The 25,272-nt window shown below is 35.4% G+C and overlaps 1 protein-coding gene across 3 annotated transcripts in view; it reads left to right on the top strand.

The window, feature by feature from the left end:
* The window catches only part of HDX (highly divergent homeobox), a 193,334-nt gene that overhangs the window by 138,387 nt on the left and 29,675 nt on the right, over nt 1–25,272 (top strand). For all 3 annotated transcript variants that reach the window (XM_070603404.1, XM_070603405.1, XM_070603406.1), the window contains one exon: nt 14,005–14,151. In XM_070603404.1, coding sequence (XP_070459505.1) covers nt 14,005–14,151 — 147 coding nt within the window. The remainder of the gene's footprint in view (nt 1–14,004; nt 14,152–25,272) is intronic.

Here is a 25,272-nt window from a genome sequence, read left to right as displayed (position 1 = left end):
GTTTTGACTTCATTGATCAGTCAGTTATTGGACAAAAATCAATTTGATGATTTTTCAAAGACTCTTCTAGTTGTTTCTAATCTGTTGAATCATACCAAAGCTGAAATACATAGACATGACACAGCTATGTTATTAGGAAAGCAATAGGAACTGTACGTAATAGGAATCACAGGAGATATATATGTTTTAGCAACATGAGAATGTATGTTTTAAAAGTATTTTTATAATTCAGATACTTTTTATGATGTAAGAAACTAACTAGTTTAATCCATTGTTTTTGTCAGAAATTAAATGATTAGAACAGTTACTTGTCAGTTAATTAAGATCGGCTCCTTTTTAAAGGGTTAACCAAAAATTAAGAATTATCAATTTTCATAAATGAGATTACCAATCAGGTTTATTTAAAGATATTTTAAAGTAGCACAATGTCTTTTCCTCTCTCTCTTTCCCCTGTCCCAAATTAATGTGCCATCTTTTTTTTTTTTCTGACTTAGTATTAAGTGCATACCTGGTAAAACACATCATTGTCTATTGAGTGGGTATAAATATAAGACATAAAACTTCTGTGAGAGTTTAATATATCATATTTTCATGATAAACATTTTCAACTGCCTACTGACATGTATGTTGGTTTGTTTTTAATTGTAGTGAAGTTTAAATTTAGTTTAAAGGGCTTAGTTGACAAACATTGTATATAGCTGTTGAAGGGCATTGGTTATCTGGCTGTATATTCCAGCAGCATGTTACTTAGGCTGGTTACCAAGCCTATACCTTGTGGTTTGCTATTGAGCTATTAGACAACTCAAATCTCTGTATTAAAGTACTTGGTGTCCAGTCCATTGCAATTTATTCAAATTAGTAGAAACTAAGATCAGCACTGAATCATTACACTGATTTTAGTGTACTTATAACTTGAAATCTCTTCTGGGCACTGATTCCTCTTTGTCATTTGCTAAAATATAGAGTAGGGACATGGAATTTCATCTTCTGGTGGTCATATGCTCCCAAATGATAATTTTGCAATATATTGTTCTGGATTTTTTGTTTTGTTTTTTGTTTGTCCATTTTGTTTTGGAATTGTCAGTCTCAATGTCAGCAAAAATAATTTAGCTTTTTTCTCCCAGTTTTACTGAGATATAATTGACATACAGTGCTGTACCAGTTTAAGATGTACAGCATAATGACTTGATTTACATATATTGTGAAAGGATTACCACATTAAGTTTAGTTAACATCCATCATCTCATATAGATACAAAGAAAAGAAAAAATACTTTTTTTCTTGTGATGAAAACTCTTAAGATGTACTCTCTTAACAACTTTCAAATATACTATACAGCAGTGTTAAGTAGAGTCATCAAGTTCTATATTACATCCCTAGTACTTATTTATCTTATATCTGGAAGTTTGTATCATTTGACCACCTTCATTCCAATTCCCCCCACTTTTTGTTAGTGTTACTTAGATACAGTATAAAGGATATTCTATTTAACTCTTATTTTAATGTATCAGTGTTTCTCAATTTGCTTATTTAGAGTAGGATTGCTTAATGCTTCAAAGTCAAAGTTACCGGAAAGTTTGACCAGAGTATAACATTTTAAGGTGATCAATGAAACCAGTTAGTTACTGTGATTTTTTTCCCAAAGTCATATTGGAACAAATAGTTCCAGATTTTTAAAAATATTTTCTAAGCATAAATGTTTAGGATAAACACATGTTTAAGCTCAAATATAAAATTATAGTTTTTAAGGTTATTCTGAAAAAAACCTGAAACTTTCATGCAAGGTGATTTTGCAAAGTACCAGTGTTATTAGCATGAGAATTCCATGTGACTTTTTTTCTTTTTTTTTTAGTGAGGAGATTGGCCCTGAGCTAACATCTGTCATCAATCCTCCTCTTTTTTTTTTTCTCTCCCAAAGCCCCAGTACATAGTTGTATATCCTAGTTGCAGGTCATTCTGGTTCCTCTACGTGAGATGCCATCACACCATGGCTTGATGACTAGTGCATAGGTCCGCGCCCATGATAGGAACCTGCAAACCCGGGGCCGCCAAAGTGTAGTGTGCAAACTTAACCACTTGGCCACGGGGCTGGCCCCTCCATGTGATTATTGATTGTATGTGTTTTAGGTTAAAAGGCTATACATCCATAGAACGGCTAAATCCAAAACCCTGAGAACTACAATTGCTGATGAGGAGCAACAGGAGCTCTCGTTTATTGGTGGAGGGAATGTAAAATGCTACAACCACCTTAAAAGACAGTCTGGCGGTTTCTTACAAAACTAGACATAATCTTACCATATGATCCAGCAATCACACTTCCCAGGCATTTACCAAATTGATTTGAAAACTTCTGTCCACCCAAATCCTGCATGCAAGTGTTCATAGCAGCTTTATTCGTAATCACCAAAAACTGGAAGCAACCAAGATGTCCTTCAATTGGCAAATGGATAAACAAACTGTGGTACACTGAATAGAACTTACTATAATTCAGAAATAATAAGGAATGAGCTATCGAGCCACTCAAAGACATCGATGAATCTTAAATACATATTGCTAAGAGAAGAAGCCATTTTGAAAGGACTTCACACTGTATGATTCCACTTATATGACATTCTGGTAAAGGCAAAACTATAGAGATGATAAACAGGTCACTGGTTTCCAGGGCTTCGGCGGAGAGAGGTTGTTGAATAGATGAAGCACAAAGGATCCTTTAGGGTGGTGGAAACTATTCTATATGTGACTGTAATGGTGGATATATGACACTATAAATTTGTCAAAACACATAGAACTTTATCGCAGAAGGCTGTAGAGATGCATAGCACCTGCATTGGATTGCACAAAATCTCAGTCTTTCAAAATCAAATTGATTGTAGAGTAGTTCTCAACTTCTATATTTATCTGCCTTAACCAATAACACATCCACACTTGAGATTTATATCTTGCTATGGGACAAGTCTCCATTTGAGTACCTTGTGGTTAAACATGTTAAGGATATAAATTTCTTCTAATTCTTTAAGCTATTTTCCTGAGCAAGAGAATGTTTGCATGAAAAATAATTGTCAATTCCTTTATCCTTTTACTTACAATTTAAGTATGTGGGATTGCAAAAGTTATCACAAATTAAAATCCTCTGGTAGCTTGCATAGATCCTCCTTTTGTACACTGGTTAACCGTAGATGAATACTGATACTTATTTATCTTGTATAATTTTGAAACTGTCCAGCCTGGACTGGGGAATTGCTAGAGATCTATTTTTCCTGCAATTCTATGAGCCACATGCCTCAAAATTATGTTCTTAAGGTGCCGGCCCCATGGCACTAGCAGTTAAGTTCACACGTTCCGCTTCAGCAGCCCAGGGTTCACCAGTTCGGACCCGGCTGCAGAACTATGCACTGCTTGGCAAGCCATGCTGTGGCAGGCGACCTACATACAAATTAGAGGAAGATGGGCATGGATGTTAGCTCAGGGCCACTCTTCCTCAGCAAAAAGAGGAAGATGGGCAGTGTAAGTTAGCTCAGGGCCACTCTTCCTCCGTAAAAAGAGGAAGATTGGCAGCAGAAATTAGCTCAGGGTTAATCTTCCTAAAAAAAAAATGCTCTTAAATCTATGCTAAGTATTGTACAAAGAAAAATTAATTCTTCCAATCCCTGCCCTCTAGTGAGTTCTAGCTAAAAGCTAAGCAGATTTTTGGAATATGATAAAAATTATTTATCCTATAGTTAGTCAAGCACAACAGAGCCTACTAAGCTACATTGGAAACAGGAATTGTCTTTTTTAAAAAAAATTCTGTAAAAGTTTATTTAACGTAGGACAAAGTAAAAATGGATATAATTACTGCCTTAATGACATTAATTTATTTTATTTTTTTGAGTTTCATTCAGATATAATTAACATATAATATTGCATTAGTCCAAGATGTGCAACATAATGATTTGATACATATTTATCTATTGTGAAATTAGTACCACGATTGCCACATAAGTTTAATTAACATCAATCACGTTAACAATTTACTGGACGAAATAGAATCAGTCTTTACACTTATCAATAGCAGATGATTTTAAGAGTCTGTAGGACTATATACTTTAGAACTAGATGCATATGTGAGTAGAGATTGGGATGGCTGATGCTTCTGAGGACAGCATGTAATATCAACAAAATAATTACAGCAATAACAGGTAAATGTAGCCAAACGTGGTATTAATGACTTTTAACATTTTTAGTACTTAGTTTGAAGTTAACAGTGACAACTGCATAAAATGCACATGGATATAAAATGACAACAGATTTGAGTTGAATTTTTTTCAATTTTACCTACCGAATACAGTAAATATTATGTACACTTTTTTGGAAGCTGTTTTTAAATCTGCACTTGGTGAAGATTTTTCTAGTTGTGGTTTATGGTATCATATATGAAATCACATTTCAAAATTCATGTGCTATATTATAAAATTACCTAGGAATAGTCTCTTCTGTTTTGGGGTGACTTAATTGCAATCATCCATAAACGCTCATGGTAATTCTAAACATTTGCTAGGGTAACTCTGCCCCGCTAAAAGGTTTTCTCCCTGTATTGGTGGAGGCATCATTTTATAGACAGATTAGGAAGGGCCAGAATTGAGAAAGATGCTGCCTTTTTATTTTATGCATATCATTTTTAAATTTTATATATTGCTCAAACTTTCTAAATTATCACAACTTAATTTGGTTATTAAAAACTATTTTAATTATTTTTTTAAGATAATGTTTCTAAGTGATTCAAATACACTTTGTAATTTGGGTTTTTCAATATTCATATTCTTTTGCCATAATTTTCGAAGTGTCAAGACTCAAAACTAAATCTTTTTTCCAATCCACATTACCTACCAGGTTCTGATGTTTCCAAACATGATTTGAAGCCCATTTAAAGGCAATATTTTCAATCAAAAATGTACCAGTCAAATGGATTTGGATTTTGAATCTATCATTCTACTCTTCAAAATAGCTCTGTCCTTCATTCCTTCACACATAAGTAGGTTAGGGACATCCTCGCTGGTAAGCATGGTTTTGCCCTAAATTAAGTCTTATTCTTTGGAAAATGCTTATGGACTTGTTTTTCGTTTTGTTTTGCTCTAATCTATTTTCAGAACATCAGCCTTTATGAATGAGCCCATAAGTTATTTTTAAATGGCATATTTTTAATGGAAGCAAAATAGGTCTAGATTTGGGCAATTTCATGATATTAACTAACTTAATTCTGTCATTCAAAGTTATGAGTATTTTAAATACCCTTGTCAAAGTAATTATGGATTTTTTACTTTCACCTGGGGTTTTAGGATAGGAGTGGAGTGGTAGGATAATTTCCTGCTATATAGATAGTTTATTAAATTGTCTTGTCTCTCATGCTACAAATCAAATGTCTAATTTTTATTATTGTATTTGTTTTATACTCTTTGCAGAAGCTTTCCTATTCTCAGGTAAGAACACTGACTTAAAAGCCATACCTTCTGATACAACTTGTGGAGTTTAATTATATTTTACAGGAACAGTTCTCATTTTTAGATCTGTGTTATACCTTAGTTCAGTGAGATAAAAATATTTTTTAAAAGAGACTGTAAGAATCAAAAAGAACCAGTACAATGCAATAAGATTAAATAAAAGAATTTAAAAGGCAAAAGTGTGCTGGGTTCAAATTTATGTTACAGAGTCCTTGGCCATACCTGAGTTTTAGTGGCAACACATGTAAACTTACAAACAATACTGCTATGTACTTATGTACCAGATACCCAGTAGACACCCAATGAGGTTAATTGACTGGCTGACAAATGATCCTATCTAGTGGAAGGTTTACCACTGATTTCTCTCCTCATTTAAGGTTATGTAAAAAGTTATTTTCATTAGGTATGTCTTAAAATTGAATATTAAATATGGATATGCATAACTTTATGTCTTTATATGATGCCAAAAATATACTTAATATTGAAAAATGTAACAACATTTTATGATGTTGGATTAAGATTGTAAGAGATATGAAATAAAAAATTATGTAAGTTTTCCTTAGTGCTGAACTACCTGATTTGCTACTATGCTTACCTACTTTGTCTTTAATTATCTGATCCCTTCTCCTTTCTGTCCTAGTAGCTGCTATTTTATTTGATCTGAACGTTCCAGGACATCTATAGGCTCATTTTGTTGTACAAATAAGAGACTTCTTTGAAATCGCATTTTGATGTGGGCTTCTTATTTTGATTTTTTAACTAGCTTCTTCCTAATTTTTTTTTTTTTAAAGATTTTATTTTTTCCTTTTTCTCCCCAAAGCCCCCCCGGTACATAGTTGTGTATTCTTCCTTGTGGGTTCTTCTAGTTGTGGCATGTGGGACGCTGCCTCAGCGTGGTCTAATGAGCAGTGCCATGTCCGCGCCCAGGATTCGAACCAACGAAACACTGGGCCGCCTGCAGCAGAGCGCGCGAACTTAACCACTCGGCCACGGGGCCAGCCCCTAGCTTCTTCCTAATTTTACCAATTACCTAATGAATAATGGAGGAATATAGCCAGTGTTTAAGAACTGTAGGAAGTTAGCAGTAAAAGTGGTGGAAATGGGCAGCCAAGCAGGTGCCATATTGCAGAAGGAAGCTGCAGCAGTTTGCTCTTCAGCCCCAGAACTTTGCTTCAGGGTATTGGGCTCTGGTATTTAATTTAGTCAGTGCAGAAAGTTACTTAGAGTAGCTGGCAGTACCAAATGTGAACCTGAGCAACCATCACAGGGATCCTAAGAAGAGCTTCTAATGGAGCTATGTATAAATCCTTCTGAATGGTGACATGATGATACTGGCAAGGCAGGAAATTAGACTTTTTCACATGCCAGCTATCATCCAAGTGACATCTGTGTTCCATGGGGCCCATGATTCAAATATAAATAGTAAAAATAAAAGCTACATCTTCTGTTTTGAAAAATGAAAATTTCTAAAAGAAGAAAAAAGTAAGCAGGATGAGGTGCCCTTCACAAAGAAGCTGGGGCAAATTCTAAGCATGCCCAGCTACTGTTGCTCTGTCTAAAGTAGCAGGTTATTCCTTCAGGTATGTGTGATTCTTCTTCTAAATTTATCTTCCCCAATAGCACTTTGTACTTTCTTCCTGTTTAGCATAGAGAGGGATGTGTGGGGGGTAGGTGTCAGAGGAAGACTGACACTTATTGGGTCCCTCTATGAGCATGATTTCTTTTATCTCAGTTTTCTCTTTTAATCCTTTTAGCAATCCTATGAAGTAGGTAGTGTTATTCCCATTTTCAGATAAGGAAACTAAGCCTCAAAGATTAAGTCACTTACCCACACTAGGAAGAGATAGAGCGAAGATTAAAATCCAGGACTTTCTAGATTCCCACCATTTTCCACTAAGGTGGAAAATTGCAGCTCTCTACTTGTTACCTGTTCTAAGCCCCTTACTGTGTGCCCATCATAATCAGAATCTCTAGTGCCTTTGGCTTTTAATTTTTGTTTCTGGAGAATAGAAGTGTTGTATACATGTTGAAGCGTTGACCTTATTGTGTGAGATTTTGTTGTGATGTGTTTTGTTTTGTTTTCAGCATGTTTGCTCTTGTACATAGAGGCTTACCAGCAATTCCTTTATTTTGCAGTGAGACTGCTGCCTGCTAAGCTTAGGAAAAACACTTATTTGATTCTTTCCAAAGACGATGAGTCAATTTTTCCAGGGAATTCCTTAACAAGTCTCATTATCTACATTCAATGTTTTTAAGCTTAGCTATGATAATATGAGTTTCTGTTTCACTTCTGTTTGTCAGTAGAAAGAAGTTTTCTATTATTTCTGCCTAATATTTTTTTGTATGACCTTCCTGTAGCAGAAGATTGTGATTGAAACTGCATGTGTAACAAGTAAAAGGTCATCTGGGCAATGTCAGTTTAAACTCCAGAGTTGACTATTGATCTTTTTAAAAGAATGAAACCAAAAATGACAGTAAGTTCTCACATGTGGTGACTTTAGAAGGATGTTGGGTCAGGGATTTGGATGACAGTACTCCTGTGACCAAAGATCGACATGCCGCATGCCCAGACACCTATGGTGTAAAACTGAAGGGAGTTCTCAAGAATAAAGTGTAAGTGGCCTTGGGATTATAAAGGTTTTATATTAGTCAGAGTTCTCAAGAGAAACAGAACCAATAGGATGAATGTATGTGTGTGTGTGTGTGAATGTATATATATATAGAGAGAGAGAGAGACACACACACAGAGGCAGAGATTTATTATAAGACATCGGCTCACATGATTATGGAGGCTGAGAAGTCCCAAGATCTGCAGTCAGCAAGCTAGAGACCCAGGAGCGCCAAAGTGTAGTTCCAGTCGAAGTCTAAAGGCCTGAGAACCAGGACAGCCAATAGTGCAAGATCCAGTCTGAAAAACAGCAGGCTCCAGATCCGAGAAGAGCCAATGTTTCAGTCCAAGTCCAAAGGCCAGAAAAGACCAATGTTCTGGCTCATGCAGTCAGGTAGAAGGAGTGCCCTCTTACTCATCCTTTTTGTTCTATTCAGGTCCTTAATTGATTGTATGAGGCCCACCTACTTTAGGGAGGGTGGTTTGCTTAACTCAGTCTACTGATTCAAATGTTAATATTATCCAGAAACACCCTTACAGATACACCCAGAATAACGATGAACCATATGTCTGAGCACTCCATGGCCCAGTCAAGTTGACACATAAAATTAATCATCACAGGAATATATCTCAGAAATTCAAGGACTAGAAATTATCAGAATGTAAAGGATAAATTTCTTATCTGATAAGGGGTTAATATTAGGAATATATAAAGAACTCATACAACTCAACAACAACAAAAACAACCTGATTTAAAAATGGGCAAAGGACTTGAATAGACATTTGCCAAAGAAAATATACAAATGGCTAGCAAGCATATGAAAAGATTCCAACATCACTAGTCATCAGGAAAATGCAAATCAAAACCACAGTGGGCTATCACCTCACACCCATTAGGATGGCTACTATTAAAAAAAAACAACAGAAAATAACAAATATTGGTGAGTATGTGGAGAAATTAGAAATTTGTGCACTGTCGGTGGGAATGTAAAATGGTACAGCCACTATGAAAAAAAGTATGATGGTTCCTCAAAAAATTAAAAATAGAATTACCATATGATCCAGCAATTCCATTTCCAGGTACATACCCCAAAGAATTCAAAGGAGGGATTTAAACAGATACCTGTACATCAGTGTTCAAAGCAGCATATTCACAATAGCCAAAATGTGGAAACAATCCGGACATGCAATGACAGATGCATCGATGAACAAATGAGTGTAGGAAATTCTGACCCATGCTACAACATGGATGGACCTTGAGGACATTATGCTAAGTGAAACAAATCAGTTACAAAAAGACAAATACTGTATTATTCCACTTGCATGAGCTATCTAGAGTAGTCAAACTACTTAAAGCAAAAAGTAGAATGATGATTGCCAGCGGCTGGAGAGAGGGGGAAATGGAGAGTTGTTGTTTAATGGGTGTGAAAAACTTCTGGAGATTGGTTGCACAACAATGTGAATATACTTAACACTACTGAACTGTACACTTAAAAGTAGTTAAAATGGTACGTTTTATAGCGTATGTATTTTACCACAATTTGAAGAAAATATTAGTCAAATTAAATTTGCACTCAGAAGTCGCAAAAGAGCATTCCTTTTGAAGACCTCATAGTCAACCCCTTATAGACAAGAAGACACTTTCACTGAGGACAGAGAATGTATCAATAAATAAATTGAATGGAATGATATATCTGTACAGCATAAGATTTTCTAAAAATCATATACATAATTTAAAAGGGTAATGCACTGCTGATCATAGAAAATGTATTCAATGTGATTAAAAATATGTGTACAAAAAAAGATCTCTCTGACATGTTTAGCACAGTATTGGTTACTAGGGGTATACAAATTTAAAAAAATAATAAAGAAGAAAGAAAAGCATGATCCTTTAAATGAGCATTTCACAGAAAAGTAAATCATAAGGCCAATAAGCATATAAAAGTACTTGGTCTTACTTACAGGAATACAAATCAAAACAATAAGATACCATTTTTTTGCAAAACTAACAAAAATTTCAAACTTGGATAATACCTAACATTGACAAAGCTAAAGGAAAATAGGGACTATCATGCATTTCAGTCCTTGTCCAAGGGCAATTTAGCTGTATTTAAAAAATTTAAATGTGCATACTCTTTGACCCACCAATTTCATTTTGTGGTGTAAGACCCAAAATTAAGGCCCCATATATATGTGTCTTGACATCTGAGGAAAGCCAATAGGGTTTCAAATATTGGTCCAACCATAAGTTCCCCGTCTTATCACGTTCCTGTAGATAAAGTACCATATTCAAACAACTCTCCTCAGGCACAGTGCCTGCTTATTCCTGAATAGCGGGCTTCAGTTCCCTGCTGGCCCACAGAATGATTCAAACAAGCCAATCATATTTTTCTGTGGGAAACAGGGTTTTCACCGCTCTTGGGGGTTATACCACAGCTCTGCTTGTTCACTCTGTCCCAAGTGGAATCCCCACGCGTCCCTGTGTGGTATACAGTGTTCTCCTCTTCCAGGCTGTGAGTATATGTAACACATTACTGTTGATTTCATCTGTCCAGTGTTGGAAGTTGTCTGTTTGGCCATTCTCATAACCCTAGGGCAGGAATCCCTTCCTGGCCAATTGGACAATGTGGAGGTGGTCAAAACACATGACTAGGAATTCCCCATCACATATAATTGCAAATATAAAGCAAGATATATGTACTAGGATGTCCATTTGAGCATTGTTTTTAATAGCAGTAATCGGAAAACCACCTAAATGCCCATAATTAGATAATTCTAAGTAAACTGTAGAGTGTCTGTGTGATGGAGCACAATGTAGCGGTTAAAAAGACTAAAGTAGATCTGTATATGGTAATACAGAAAGATCTCCAAGATATACTAGCAAGTGAAAAAAATTATTTATAGTATCATCACTTTTTTGGTAAATGTATATGCATTTTTATCCTGGAAAGTTACTCAGGAAACAACTGATGATGCTTGCCTTTGGTGTCAGGATTGGGAGTTTATAAATAAGGAAGGGGGAGAGACTGTAGCTCACTTTATACCTTTCTGATTGTTTGACTGTTTTTTGTATCAACTGCATGAAATAAAACAATGAAAATAAAAGTTAAAAAACAAGATCCCTGCTATTAAGGAGCCCATTAGCTAGTAGAAAGATGAGCAAACTTTCACAAAACAAGTTTGAAATCTCTGCAGCACAGGCTAGTGTCTGGACTGACGACTGGGATAGTGATGAGTAGTGCACAGCATATGGAAAACTGAGGGAGTAAGCTGAGGGAAGTGTTAGAAATTTTTAATAGTTCTCTTTCTGTGGGGCTGCTTCTGAGTATAAATGTATAGCTCAGTTCCCCATTTAACTAGGATACATACTTAAAACAGGGAACTCTGCTCCCCAACATCAGAGTTTTGTCACCTAGTTTTATTTTTAAAAGAAAAACAAAGAGCTAAATTCCTGGAAATGTCCTTGAAAGTAGTGAAGAGGCCAGAAGGTTTCTGTTTATTGTGTTGCAATATAATCCACGTGAAATCAACACAATTATCTGGTCACTTGGGGCAAGCCTCAGCTTTCACCTAGATTGCCAGGGTTACTGGAATGCTTCTCTTTTTCACAAAATCAACAAGATAATTGCCTAATTTGTCTCCCTCATTTCAGCCAGCCGTTTTGGTTATGGGATGCCTTGTAAGGTGAAAGTGGCTTTAGAGTCCAACAAAAGACAAAACTGATTTCAACTTCAGGCTTCCTCAGGGAAGAAGTCACCTTCTCCTTTAAGTATCTATCTTTTTTCCCCGTCTCTAAATGAGTATTCACAGTTTTAATGATAATTGATTTTTATTACCTTATTTATTTTCTTAGTTAAAATATGCTCTTAGAAGCTTTAAAAATAACTGCTCTTCCCCTCGAAGCTTCTGTTTAATAGACATTGCCATAATAGGTCGCTTTCAGCATTGCTAATGTTGAGACCCCAGCACATTGCTAACAAATCAAATCAGGTTTTATTTCGTTCAATTTAAGGGATGAATCAGCTTTGGATGTCCTCTAAATGAATTACAAATTAATTGGCTGAGTGTGTTCATTGTTCCTTCCATTCTGACGGTAATGTTATGTTAGCTTGCACTGGAGAATTTGGTGCAGTGGAAAAATGTGAGAATAGTTATGCTGGCTGTTATGATAGATTGTTTGAATCTACCTAGAACCTTACTACCATTTATTTTGCTCTCTGTTTTATTTTGAGAATTTTAGCTCCACAACTATTGTAGAATAAAAATAGAATGGGTACCTAATGAGATTTTTATTTAGCAAATAACTTGAGGGTTGTTGACTTGATTCAAAAAAAAGACTTGGATGACGTGTTTTGATTTATTTATTTGGAACTTGTAATTTAGTACTAGTACCCATGATAAATGTTACTCATCAAGACTTTTTGAAGTAAGGGAGAACAGATTTAGCTGATAAGGGGACTGATTAACACACATGCACACAAACTACTGTATTTCTTATGAAGCAACACACATTAATTATGCAATCTAACTTTACTCTCTTGGTAGTAAACTGAGAATTCATATACTGCTTTTCCTCCCATAGCTAAAATTCCATGTTAAAAGGTTGTAGCTTTAAAACAAATTTGCACCTGTTGTTTAGTAGTATATCGGTTTTAGCTATGAAAACTCTTTATTTAAGTCATGTTTTATGTGTTGTATGCATTATTTTCCATTGTTACCCCAAATCTGATTTAGGAGAAGTTTCCATTTTAAATTTCAGTTAGAAAGGAAATGTTGAAAGCAATGTATGTCTAGTAAGGATTTGACATCTAGCCTCAGTGTGAGACAAGACCATATCTTCTTAGGCAGAAGGCAGCAACAGAAGCTCATACTTAATGCTACAATTTGCAACATTTGTCCTCAACTCACTCACACTCACGGGCTGTCTCTTTCTCTCTCACTCTCTTGATCTCTCACTTTTGCTCTTTCTCACCACAAACACATAAACATATGGGGCTTTGCCGGATATATATTTTAATTAAAGTTCATTTTTAGATTTTTTACCACCCCTTGAGATAATCGGACACATCATAGAGATAAAGCTACTAGAAAAAAATCAGATATATTTCTATTTCTAGCTCTGTCATAGACCCTCTCTGCCCTGTTGTATGAGTCTTTTGATCCTTCTTTTACTGATTCCTTATTAGCAAAATCTGTCATACTTCTAATTTACTTCCTAAAGATGCCTCCAGGATTCATTGACTTAAAAGAATATATAAAGTTTGTAGCCTATTGGGTAAAAAAAAAAACCCTAAGAGCAAAAAGGATAGGCTTATTATAAGACTTTCTGAAGCCATAAATATCAATTGTTCTTTTAGGGCTACATTATCTTTTTACATTTCTCTTATTTACCTTTTTAATTAATTATAACATTAGTTGGAGACCTATGAATGGAAAATATAGATTAACTTATCAAAATGCAGCACAGTGCTGTGATCTTGACTCTGCTATTTTGTAAATGTATGTAGTGTGAATGTGAATATGTGTATCATAGAAAGAAGTTTGAAAAAAACATGCATTAGAAAGCTAACAAGTGTTATTTCCAGAAGTGTGGGTGATTTAGATTCTCTTCTTTTTAAAATTTATCTGTATTTTCTACAATGAGATGTATCATTTGTGCTTACAACCATTTAAAATCAACATTGCTTAATTGCCATCAGTTAACTTTTTTTACACATTTTATTCTAGCACACTTTCATATTATAGAAATAAATGCCATGAAAATGCCCATTTCAGAATCAGGGAACATGGAGTAAGAATAGTGAAATTAATTTAGCTACTGTTATGTGTTGAAAGTAACCTAGCACTTCTCACCCTGATGACCCTCTCTGTAATATTCTCTCCTTTGATTATTCTAACTTTTTAAAATGTGTTTTACAGCTGCAAGACCGCACTCAGTTCAGTGACCGAGACTTAGCCACCCTTAAGAAGTACTGGGACAATGGTATGACTAGCCTTGGCTCTGTCTGTAGAGAGAAAATTGAAGCAGTTGCAACTGAATTAAATGTTGACTGTGAAATAGTTCGGGTAAGATATTTTCAATAATTTTCATGCTGTGGTTGATGAGTGTCATAAATGGAAGTTTTCAAAAAATTGTGTGAGGTGCTGTAAACAATACCATTAATAAAGTGAAAAAGATAACCACAGAATGGGAGGAAATATGCTCAAATCATATATCTGATAAGGAACGTGTATCTAGAATATGTAAAGAACTCTTACATCTCAATAATAAAAAGGCAAATAATGCAATTTAAAAATGGGCAAAGGATTTGAATAGACATTTATCCAAAGAGGATATGCAAATGGCCAATAAACACACAAAAAGATACTCAACATCATTTGTCATTATGGAAATCAAAACCACAATGAGATGCCACTTAACACCCACTATGATGGCTGTAATCTAAAAGACAGATAATAACAAGTGTCAGCCGGGATGTGGAGAAATTATAACCGTTATACATTTCTGGTGAGAATGCAAAGTGTTTTAGCCACTTTGGAAAACAATCCTCAAAACTTTCAACACAGAGTTATCATATGACCCAGCAATTCCACTCTTAGGTGTATACCCAAAAGAAATGAAACTTATGTACACTCAAAAGCTTATACATGGATGTTCATAGCAGCATTATTCCTAAAAGCCAAAAAGTGGAAAAACCCAGATGTCCATCAAGTGAAGGGATACACAAATTGGGATATATGCATATGTTAGAATATTATAGAGCCATATAAAGAAATGAAATGCTGAAACTTGCTACAAAATAGATGAATCTTTGAAAACATCTTGCCAAGTGAAAGAAACCTGTCACATAAGATCACATATGATTTATGATTCCATTTATATAAAATGTCCAGAATAAGCACATCTATAGAGACAGAAAGTAGATTAGTGGTTGCCAGGGGCTGGGGGTAGGGAGGAATGAGAAGTGACTGCTAATAGGTATAGCGTTTCTTTTTGGCATGATGAAAATGTTCTGGAATTAGACAGTAGTGATTGTTGCACAGTTGTGGATATATTAAAAACCTTTTCATTGTACATAATCAATGAGTGAATCATCTGTATGGTATGTTAAATATAGCTCAGTAACACTTTAAAAAATTACATGATCTGAAAAATATCTCACATATGTAATGAATGTTAGATTGAAAAATTACATTAATCAGTCATGGGAACAATAATTTACATTCCAATTGAAAGATGTTGATATAAGATTTAGATAGTGGCAGTGGTATGCTGGTAACTATTTAGCAATCAGCTCTTTAAGGGAGGAAAAAGTCCCGATTTACAGCATGTGTTGATTTCTGTGGTGTAAAGATCCCATCATGGCTGACTCCATGAGTCGTTCAACGTGGAGTTCAGAAGTGATGCTAAAGTTGGCTCTTATGAGCAAGTATGAGTAGGCCTCAGCTCACACTGGAAGATTATCCCAGAAGATCAAGAAGGAAGTACTATTAAAGAACTAGTGACCAAAAACACAGAACTCTTCTAGAGGAAGAAATAAAGTATTTTCTCATACATTACATGAAGAAAGGGGGAGAAGTATAGAGAGAATTCATAAAGCAAAAATTTCTCAAAATAAATACTGTCCTGTTCACATCCTTCCTTTTAATTTTGTTAGGATATAGATGGGAAATCAAATTAAATCCTGTATTTACTGAACATGCTATGTCCCATATATACTAACAAGGAAATAGAAATGCGTTAGACACTTTCTATTTTTAGGGATCTTGGAGTCTAGCAAGAGGGATGACACAAGAATACAAATGACTAAAGAGGAACTGGAGTGAGATCATGGTATGAGGAGCCTAAGCAAAAGCCAGGAATAGGGAAATGCAGAGCATGTGTTTTGTTGTCACTGTCGTTTGTTTTTTAAAATCAAAGTTATACATGCACGTAGCTTAGGGAGTCAAGTTCTGTAGAACTTGCTGCAAAACCAACATTCCTCACTCCTCCCCTCCTACCATTTCCCAATAGCCAGTCAACCACTTTCCACTCCTTTAGGCAATTCCTTTGGTATTTACCTCCATCTATGAATAATGTGCTGAACTAATTAAAATTGTTAGGCTGTGAATAACAAAAAGACTCAACAGCGGCTTAGACAAGATATTTCAATACCATGTACAAGTCCAAGGATACGTAACTTAAAGCTGGCATGGCTATTCTGCTCTGTAGGTTCTCAGAGACTCTGGTGCCTTCCACCTTCCATTCTTCCATCTCTATGATGTAGACCTTGTCTTCAAGGTCTAAAATAATGGCATTTATGGTCTAGGCAGCATGACAGAGAGGGGGGAGAAAGAAAGGGCAAAGCGTCTGCACCAGCTATCTTCTAAATGGGATCCCAAGAAACTGCCACAAGACACATTCACTAATATTCTATTGGCAAAAGATCAGTCACGTGGTCATACCTAACTGCAAGGGAAGCTACAAACGTGGTGATGTTGTGGTCAGCCATGTGCCCAGCTAAATTTTCCATTATTCTGGAAGAGGGAGAAGACAGGTATTGGGGAACACCTAGGAATCTCTCTCATATCTGTTTATATTGCTACTTCTTGATTTTTCAGTCCTAGGAATTGGTGATTGATTTTCCACTATAAAATGTGAGGCTGTTTTTGATCTCTTTCAAAATCTCTTCACTGATCCTTTCACTTACATGCTTAGTTCGTCTCTTCTTATCCTTCCGGTATAGTTATTTCATAATTTTGATTAATTTGATATTTAATGTTAACATTATTATGATTATGTACATGCTTTACATATTTGAATTATGTAGTATAATATTATTTGCCATTTTCTGCATAACGCTATTTTGTTTCCTTGAAGTTCATTATTTACTTAGTTTTTATTTTTAGTATGTTTGCCTGCTTAATTTTCTAGATACTTACTGTTTATTTAGCCTCAAATTCTTTTCCAGTTGTATATATCTCCTCTCAATACATTCATACACATTTGGTAGTGTAAAAATTTTATCATCTTGAAGCAATTTTTCCTGGAATCTTCTGATCTGCTCCAATCTGGATTGGTTATTCTGTACATGGAGCACAACTGTCACCCTAGGCTTTCCATTTTCAATGTTTGTCCTTTTGCTGTACTTTCAGTAGGGTATCCTCAAATTTATCTTCCAACTTTTCTACTGAGTTTTTCACTTTTGCTTGTATTCAATCTGCCATGGATACTAATAAACACCATGTGCGATGACAGCAGCTTTCAGACTTCATTGACTGCCATAGGGGCTCCTTGAGACCCCATACTGTAGGAGAGAAGAGACAGGACAGGGTATTCCTAAAAATATACTCTCCCAAAATGAAAGACAGGATAACCACAGAGTTCCTGGCTGGGATTCTCTTCGATACCAAGGGGTTTTAGACATAATTACAGTAAAAAATGGACAAAGCCATTGATTTTGGGACCCTCACTCAGTCACTGCTGTGTACAGAGCCCTCTCTCCCTATAAAAAGTCCTAACATACAGAAAGAGGACAAAGTGTTACCATTTTCTTCTTGTTTAAGGCTAGTTAAAACTTCTACGAGAGGAAAGAATAGGGAACTTCTTATTATCCTTTTGTTTCTAGTTATTTTCCAAAATGCCAGCATGCCAAAGTCAGAGAGACAATTTGAAAAGGTGATGTGTTGTAAGAGGACCTCCTATGTAATATTTGGTAGATTAACTCCAAAGAAGAATATATTTGCTACATAAATATATTCTTGATGTTTCAGGAGAAACTATATAGATATTTTAAGTCTAATAGACCTTCTAGTTATTGATCACCAAAATGCACTTTGCCTCAGGACGTCTAGTTAACCATTACTTGTGGTATAATTTGGAAATTTTAGATTCATGTTTTATTGTTATATCTTATACTTCTGAAAAGTCTAGGAAGCAAACTTGGCATGTTTTTCCCTTAACCTTATTGAATATTATTATGTGCCTATATCTCTTTAACTTGGAATGTCATTCTCTGGTTAGTGCTTATAATTTATTGACTTATTCATTCATAAAAGGCAAACTGAACACCTCCTATGTGGCAGAATGCTTCTAGGTGTCATGGAAAAAACACAGTTCTCCTAAGGATCTTGCAATTTAGCATGGTCAAATTTTTCATGCCTCTGTGCTTCAGTTAACAGTAAATGAAGATAATACAACAGAGGATTATTTTGAGATAATATATGTGGATAATAAGTGTAATGCACCATAAGTCCTCAATATAAGTTAGTTCCCTTCCCTATCTCTCTACAATTCAGCTTAATGCCTACCCTTTCCTTCTGTGTTTGGGTTATAGTGGACATATGTCAAAACGTACCCTTGTGTGGTCAGATATTTATATAAACAACACGTTTGGATGTTTGAAATATGTTTTGAAAGGCTTAAATAAATTTCACAGAAAACAGATGTATGTTTTTGCATTTAGTTTATATTTAATTTCCAAGGAGTATGACTAGATTTGAAATGTCTTTAAATAGAAGAGTGCTTTTCACTTATACTGCTTTTATCTTGCTTTTTGTGTTTGGTATAACCCTCCGCTCCCAATGTGTGTGCAATACAAATAATAGTAAACTCTGTATTATCTCCAACGGACATTGACTCAAAGCTGGCAGGCACGTTGAGATTGAATTCTATGCTGTTATTTTATATAATAAGAATGGGAATAAGTAAGAGAATGGCTTACTCAAAGTCACACAGCCAGTGACTAGAGGCCAGATCTCTTTATCACCAGTCTAACGTTGTTTACATTTCCACTTCCCCTGTGTATGCTTTGTCATAAGAATTATCTTGCATACTTCTTAAAAATATAGATCACCCCATCCCAGATGTAATAAATCAGGATTTTCAGGGAAGAACCTGGGAATCTGTATGTTTCCTTTCACCCAATAATTCTTATGATCAGGTAAATTTGGAAAAGACGTCATGTCACTACACTATGTCATTGTGGCTAAATATTCTAACTGGTTCTTTCCCTTCAAAATATTAGGTCAAATTTTGTAATTTTTATTTTCTTGTCTATTCATTTATTGTCTATACCTCTACAAGATTCTGAGTTTATGTCCCATGAGGACATAGATCATGCCTGCTTGTTCCCTACTGTATCCCCCACACTAGAACTGTGCTTGGTACATAGCTGATGTGCAGTAATATTTTTGTAATGAACGAATGAATATCTAACAGAAAAGTGTGCTCTCTACATATAGCATACACAGATACAAATGAAGAATAATATAAATTTAAACTAATAGCAGTTTGGAATATTTTTTTATATTATTTTAATAGAAGTATTCTTAGAAGCTTACAGATCCTGAGAGTCCTCATTTTTAATAGCCATTATATTTGTGCCATCAATACATAAGAGTTCTGGTTGAAAAGATACAGTATTATTCTATAGACGTATGAGCATCCTGAGGGACAAAGATTATACAGGAGACAAAAGATTTAGAAACCAGTTCCTTCATTTTGCAGTTTCGTCGGAAAGGAAATCTGAGGCCCAGAGTGATAAAATAACTTGCCCATGGGTCATATAAAATGAGTTAAAAATAGTATATTTCAAAAGTAGGGATGTTTAATATGAAACAGAGGAAAAAATGCTCTTTACATAATTGATAGCTGGGATGTGGAAGAGGGTGTTTGGGATCAGATGGATCCAGTGTGATGAACTGGAACCAATGCTTAGAATTAATAGGACAATAGATATTGGTTCAGTTTAAGGAAGAACATTTTGAAAAAGATTCTCCAGAAACTGGACTTGGGAAGCTTGCAAAGTAGTGTGTTCCACATTGTTGAAGTTTTCATGCAAAGACTAAATAGCCATCCACTTAGAATGTTGAAGAAAGGACTTTAACATTGAATGGAAGGTTAGACTAGTTATGTTTGCATATTGAATAATTTTCTCAGTGCCTTCCAGTTTTGAGGAATGGCCAAAGAAGAGCTATTTTAGCCCTAGCATGCAATAAAAACTCACATAACCTGAATGTTTACACGATATATTATTTTACCTTCATCATTGTACATTCAACAGTCACTCATTTCTCCAAAGAAGGATGCAAAAGGAGTCAAAAATAAGTAGAAATTGGTTTCTGCTTTCCATTTTCTTCTCTCTTCCAAAACTTTTATGACCCAAAAGAAGCAAGAAGCATCCTCAGGAAACTGGTATCTTCTTCCTTCTGCCTGTACCATCATTTTCACAAGCATTAGTAGCTGGGATTATTGTAAAAGAGAAGCTTCTGCATTTAGAATTTGATAAGCATCAGTATTCACAGATAGGAAATAGAGAAAGTCCATGAAAATTTAATGGAGCTTTAGTAAGAAGTTGCAGTTCTTTACTTTTTCTGAAGTCTAGCAGTTCATTCTCAGTGAGAACATGTAATGGGAAATTGAAATGGAGCTATGCTCTTTAAACTAGTATTTTTCCTATGGAGGAAGTTAGAAAAGCTAGGAAAATTGATATCCACTAATATTTTTCTTTTCTACTGGGTAATTTCCACTTGGGATTCTACCAAAACAATCCATGTGTTTCAGGCTTCACATTTAGCATTGAATGCTAAATACATCCAAGGTATTATATTTCCTGGATTTGAAAAGGAAATGCCCTCTAACAAATATAAAGAAGAATTAGTCTTCTTGAACTAAGTGAATAGTCCTTCTGTTTTGCTCTGCACTTTTTTTTGCAAAATCTTACCAAGTATAAAGTTAATGTCATTCATGTTTTTATTTACATTAGAGATTATCTAAGGTGGCTTTGTATTTATGTGGGCCTTGTTGCATAGGAGAAATTCAACTTGGTATACAAAAAAAGGGTACCGTCATCAAATTTAGACCTGAAATTATGAAATGTTATTGAATGGCTTTCTGGACTAAAAGACAGTACACAGGTTTTAAGAATTGTTCTTGCACTTTGTAGATTGGCATGACAATTCTACTGTGTAGATTCGCATGGCAAAGCTATAAAGTTTACAAACATTAGTCATATAAAATGAGCTTTTTGAAAATTGCATGAGAAAGCTGAGAATAAAATTGGTTTTAGACTGCTGCTTCCAAAAGATGGAGCAGACATAATTTTCCCCACTAAGTATAACTACAATCCCTGGACATTATATGTAAAACAAACATAAGAAGACTGTGAAGGGTAGAAAGAAGTCATATCTGCTAGGGACCACGTGACCTAAGGAATGACACAGTGGTGAGTTCCTTGAATTTTATTTTTGTCTCATATACCCCAGATTGGATATTGGAGAGGCTAACAACCCGGAAACATCAATGAGTGCAACCAAAACGACCCAAGAAAAGTCTATTCTCTCTAGCCAGAGAACAAGGAAAAGGGCAGCTTAGCAAGACAGAAAACATGTAGACAATAACCTCTCTACTCTAGCTAGACACCACAGAAAAAAACTGTAGCCACATCCCCACCCCTACCAGAAAAGGCCACGTGGACTGCCTAGACTTGTTCCCTTACCAGGCTACAACTAGATGCCTCAACCTCTCACAGAGGGGTGTCAGAGAAGAAAGAGTGCAGAGCTGAGCATTAAAAATTCCTCTTCCCCCCTTCCCCTGCCATGTCAGTAGAGGACTTTCATCCCTACCCCCACCCCCACTTAAATGTAATGAGGACCATTTACCCCTCCTCATTAAGGTAGTGTTAGAGGAGACCTAGTGGAGATACTGGAAGCCCAAATTCATCCAAGAGTGAAGAGAATCCCCTCCTCCATTGAGTGTCAATGGAAGCCAAGTAGAAAACCTGGACTTCCACAACATTGTGAAAGTCTTCACAAGACAGATGATGGACAGATAGATGATTGGTGATAGATAGATAGATAGATAGATCGAGAGCTATATAACTGTATCCTATACAAAGAGATACAGGAAAAGTTCTATACATAAATCAAAATGGAATTCTAAAAAATGTTCAAACAACCCATGGAATGCAGGGGGGGAAATAGGAAAAAAACCCACAAAGAACAAACAATGCAAAAAAGTTAAATGACATGCATAAGCCATAGATAGCAATAATTGCATTAAATTTAAATGGTCTAAATTCACCAATTAAAAAAAGAGGTTAGCAAACTAGATTTGCTTAAATGACCCAAGTTTATGCTGTCTACAAGAAATTAAAATATACTGATATATGTAGATTGAAATTAAAAGGATAAAAATGCATAGCATGCAAGCATGAATCAAAAGAAAGCAGAAGTGAGTATATTAATATCAGGTGAATGAATCTCTAACAGAAAGGTGTACCCTCTATGTATAGCATACACAGAATACAAATATGTAGTAATATACATTTAAACGAAAAGCAGTTTGGAATATTGTTTCATTTTATTATTACCATATCCTGCTCCAAAGCAGAATTCAGAGCAAAGAAGATTACCAGGGACAAAGAGAGATATTACACATAATAAAAGGGTTAATCCACCAAAGAGACCTTGGAATCCTAAATATATATGCACCAAATGACAAAGCTGCAAAATATGTGTAGTAACAACTGATAAAACTGAAAGGAGAAATAGGCAAATCCAAAATTATATTTGGAGATTTCATCACCTTTTTATCAAAAAGTGATAGAATTATTACACAGAAAATCATCAATGATATAGAAGAACTCAAAAATGCTTTCAATCATGGGACAGAATAGAGGGCTCAGAAATAAACCCACGCTTATACTGTCAACTGATCTTTGACAAGGGTGCCAAGAATACACAACGGAGAAAGGATGGTCTCTTCAATAAATGTTGTTGGAAAAACTGAATGTCCAGATGCAGAAGAATGAAATTGGACCCTTATCTTATACGATACAAAAAAATCAACACAAAACTGGTTAAAGACTTAAACATAAGACCTGAAATCATAAAACTTCTAGAAGAAAAGATTCTGCACATTGTCCTTGGCAATGATTTCTTGACATCAAATATGACATCAAAGCACAGGCAACAAAAACAAAAATAGACAAGCAGGATTAAGTCAAACTAAAAGCTTCTGCACAGCAAAGGAAATAATCAACAAAATTAAAAGGCAACCTACAGAATTGGAGAAAATATTTGCCAATCATTTATCTGATAAAAAGCTAATATCCACACTATATAAGAAACTCCTGCAACTCAACAATAAACAAACAAACAAACTGATTTAAAAATGAGCATAGGAACTGAATAGACGTATTTCGAGGAAAGACATACAAATGGCCAAAAAGCGTATGAAAAGGTGCTCAACATCACTAATCATCAGGGAAATAGAAATCAAAACCATGTTGAGATATCACCTCACACCTGTTAGGATGACTATTATCAATAAAATAAAAGATAATAAATGTTGGAGAGGATGTGGAGAAAGGGGAACCCTTGTATATTGTTGATGAGGATGGTAATTGGTGCAGTCACTATGGAAAACCATATGGAGGTTCCTCAAAAAACTAAAGTTAGAACTACAATCCAGCAATCTCTCCTCTGGGTATATATCCAAAGAGGATTAAATCACTATCTGGAAGAGATATGTGCACTTCTGTGTTCATCGCAGCATTATTCACAATACCCAATACATGGAAGCAACCTAAATGTCCATCAACAGATGAACAAATAAAGAATACGTGGTATATACATACAATGGAATATTATTCAGCCTTAAAAAGAAGGAAATCCTGCTATTTGCGACAACATGGATGAACCTGGAGGATGTTATGCTAAGTGAAATAAATCAGACACAGAAGGACAAATACTACATAATAACACTAATATGATGAATCTAAATAGTTAAATTAATTGGAGCAGCGAATGGAATGGTGGTTGCCAAGAGATGGGGGAGGGGAAAATGAGGAGCTATTAGTCAAAGTGTACAACGTTTCAGCTAACACAAGATGAATAAGTCCTAGAGATCTACTGCACAGCCCAGTGCCTAAAGTCAACAATATTATATACTTAAAAATTTTCTAAGAGAGTAAATCTTGTTAAGTCATCTCATCACAAAGTAATAATAACAGTAATAATAATAATAGTAAATAAGAGGATAGGAGGAAACTTTTGGAGGTGATGGATAGGTTTATGGCATAGATGGGGTAGGTAATGGTTTTACAGTTATATGGTTATCTCCAAACTCCTCAAGTCGCATACATTAATTATACACAGCTTTTTGTATGTCAAAAAAACCACCCTTAATCAACAGAATCGAATGGACATTTATAAAACACACAGTCAACCAACCGTAGCATACACATTCTTTTCAAGTACCCATGGAACACATATCAAGATAAACCTCATCCTGAGCCATTAAACAAACCTCAATAAATTGAAAAAATTGATATCATACAGCATATGTTCCTGACCACAATTGAACCAAAGTAGAAGTCAATAACAAAAAGATAACAGAAAAATCTCTAATGCTTGGAAGTTACACAGTAATCCACAGGTCAAAGAGGAAATCGCAACGGAAATTAAAAAATACATTGGATTCTCAGTTTCCACTCTGACATTTAAGGAGCTTGGAGCTGTCACTTTGCCCTAACAACAACCAAAAAGCTGAACAAACGGAAAAATCAGTAACTCTTCTTAGGTCTGCCAGATAAATGAGGTAGAGAGCAAACCACTGTCCCCAAAATTGGAGAAATAGGCAGGCAAACACAGAGAATCACAACTTACCGGAAAAGAAACCTCTGTGGGAATCTGTAGTGGGGTAGGAAAACCTAAGCTATAATTGACAAATTGCCGGAGGCTCAGTGTGGACAAGTCTGAGAGTTAAAAACTCCAGGGGGCCCATTCATAAGGGAAACCCCATACTTGTGAGTTTTACCTACAGAAGCTCTACCAGCTTCTTACTATGAACATGGGGTAAAAATTCCCTCATGCTTGGCAAGGGCAGGAGAAAAGTACCTATTTTAAAATATACCAGAGCGTTCTGTTCTTCTTGACAAGGGCTGCACTAAAGAAAAACTATTTTACCAGAGGCTAACTTGCTGGGGACTTATCAGAGCCTAACCAACATGGATGAGGGGAAATACCCACCTTTAGCTCCCCTAGCCTTTATGTCATACCTAAAGGTGGTGGAAAGGACTGAGAAGCACTTGTGAAATTCACAGGCCAGGTACACAGATTCACTAAAATACTGAGACCGAATCATGAGACTATAGAATGTTTCCCCACGCCATACTTCACCACCACAAACTAAAGGCCTATTTA

This window comes from Equus przewalskii, chromosome X (assembly GCF_037783145.1).
Source record: "Equus przewalskii isolate Varuska chromosome X, EquPr2, whole genome shotgun sequence".
NCBI classification, from domain to species: Eukaryota; Metazoa; Chordata; class Mammalia; order Perissodactyla; family Equidae; genus Equus; species Equus przewalskii.
The sequence above is the reverse complement of the archived record's forward strand: the minus strand, read 5'-3'. Positions and strand labels throughout refer to the sequence as shown.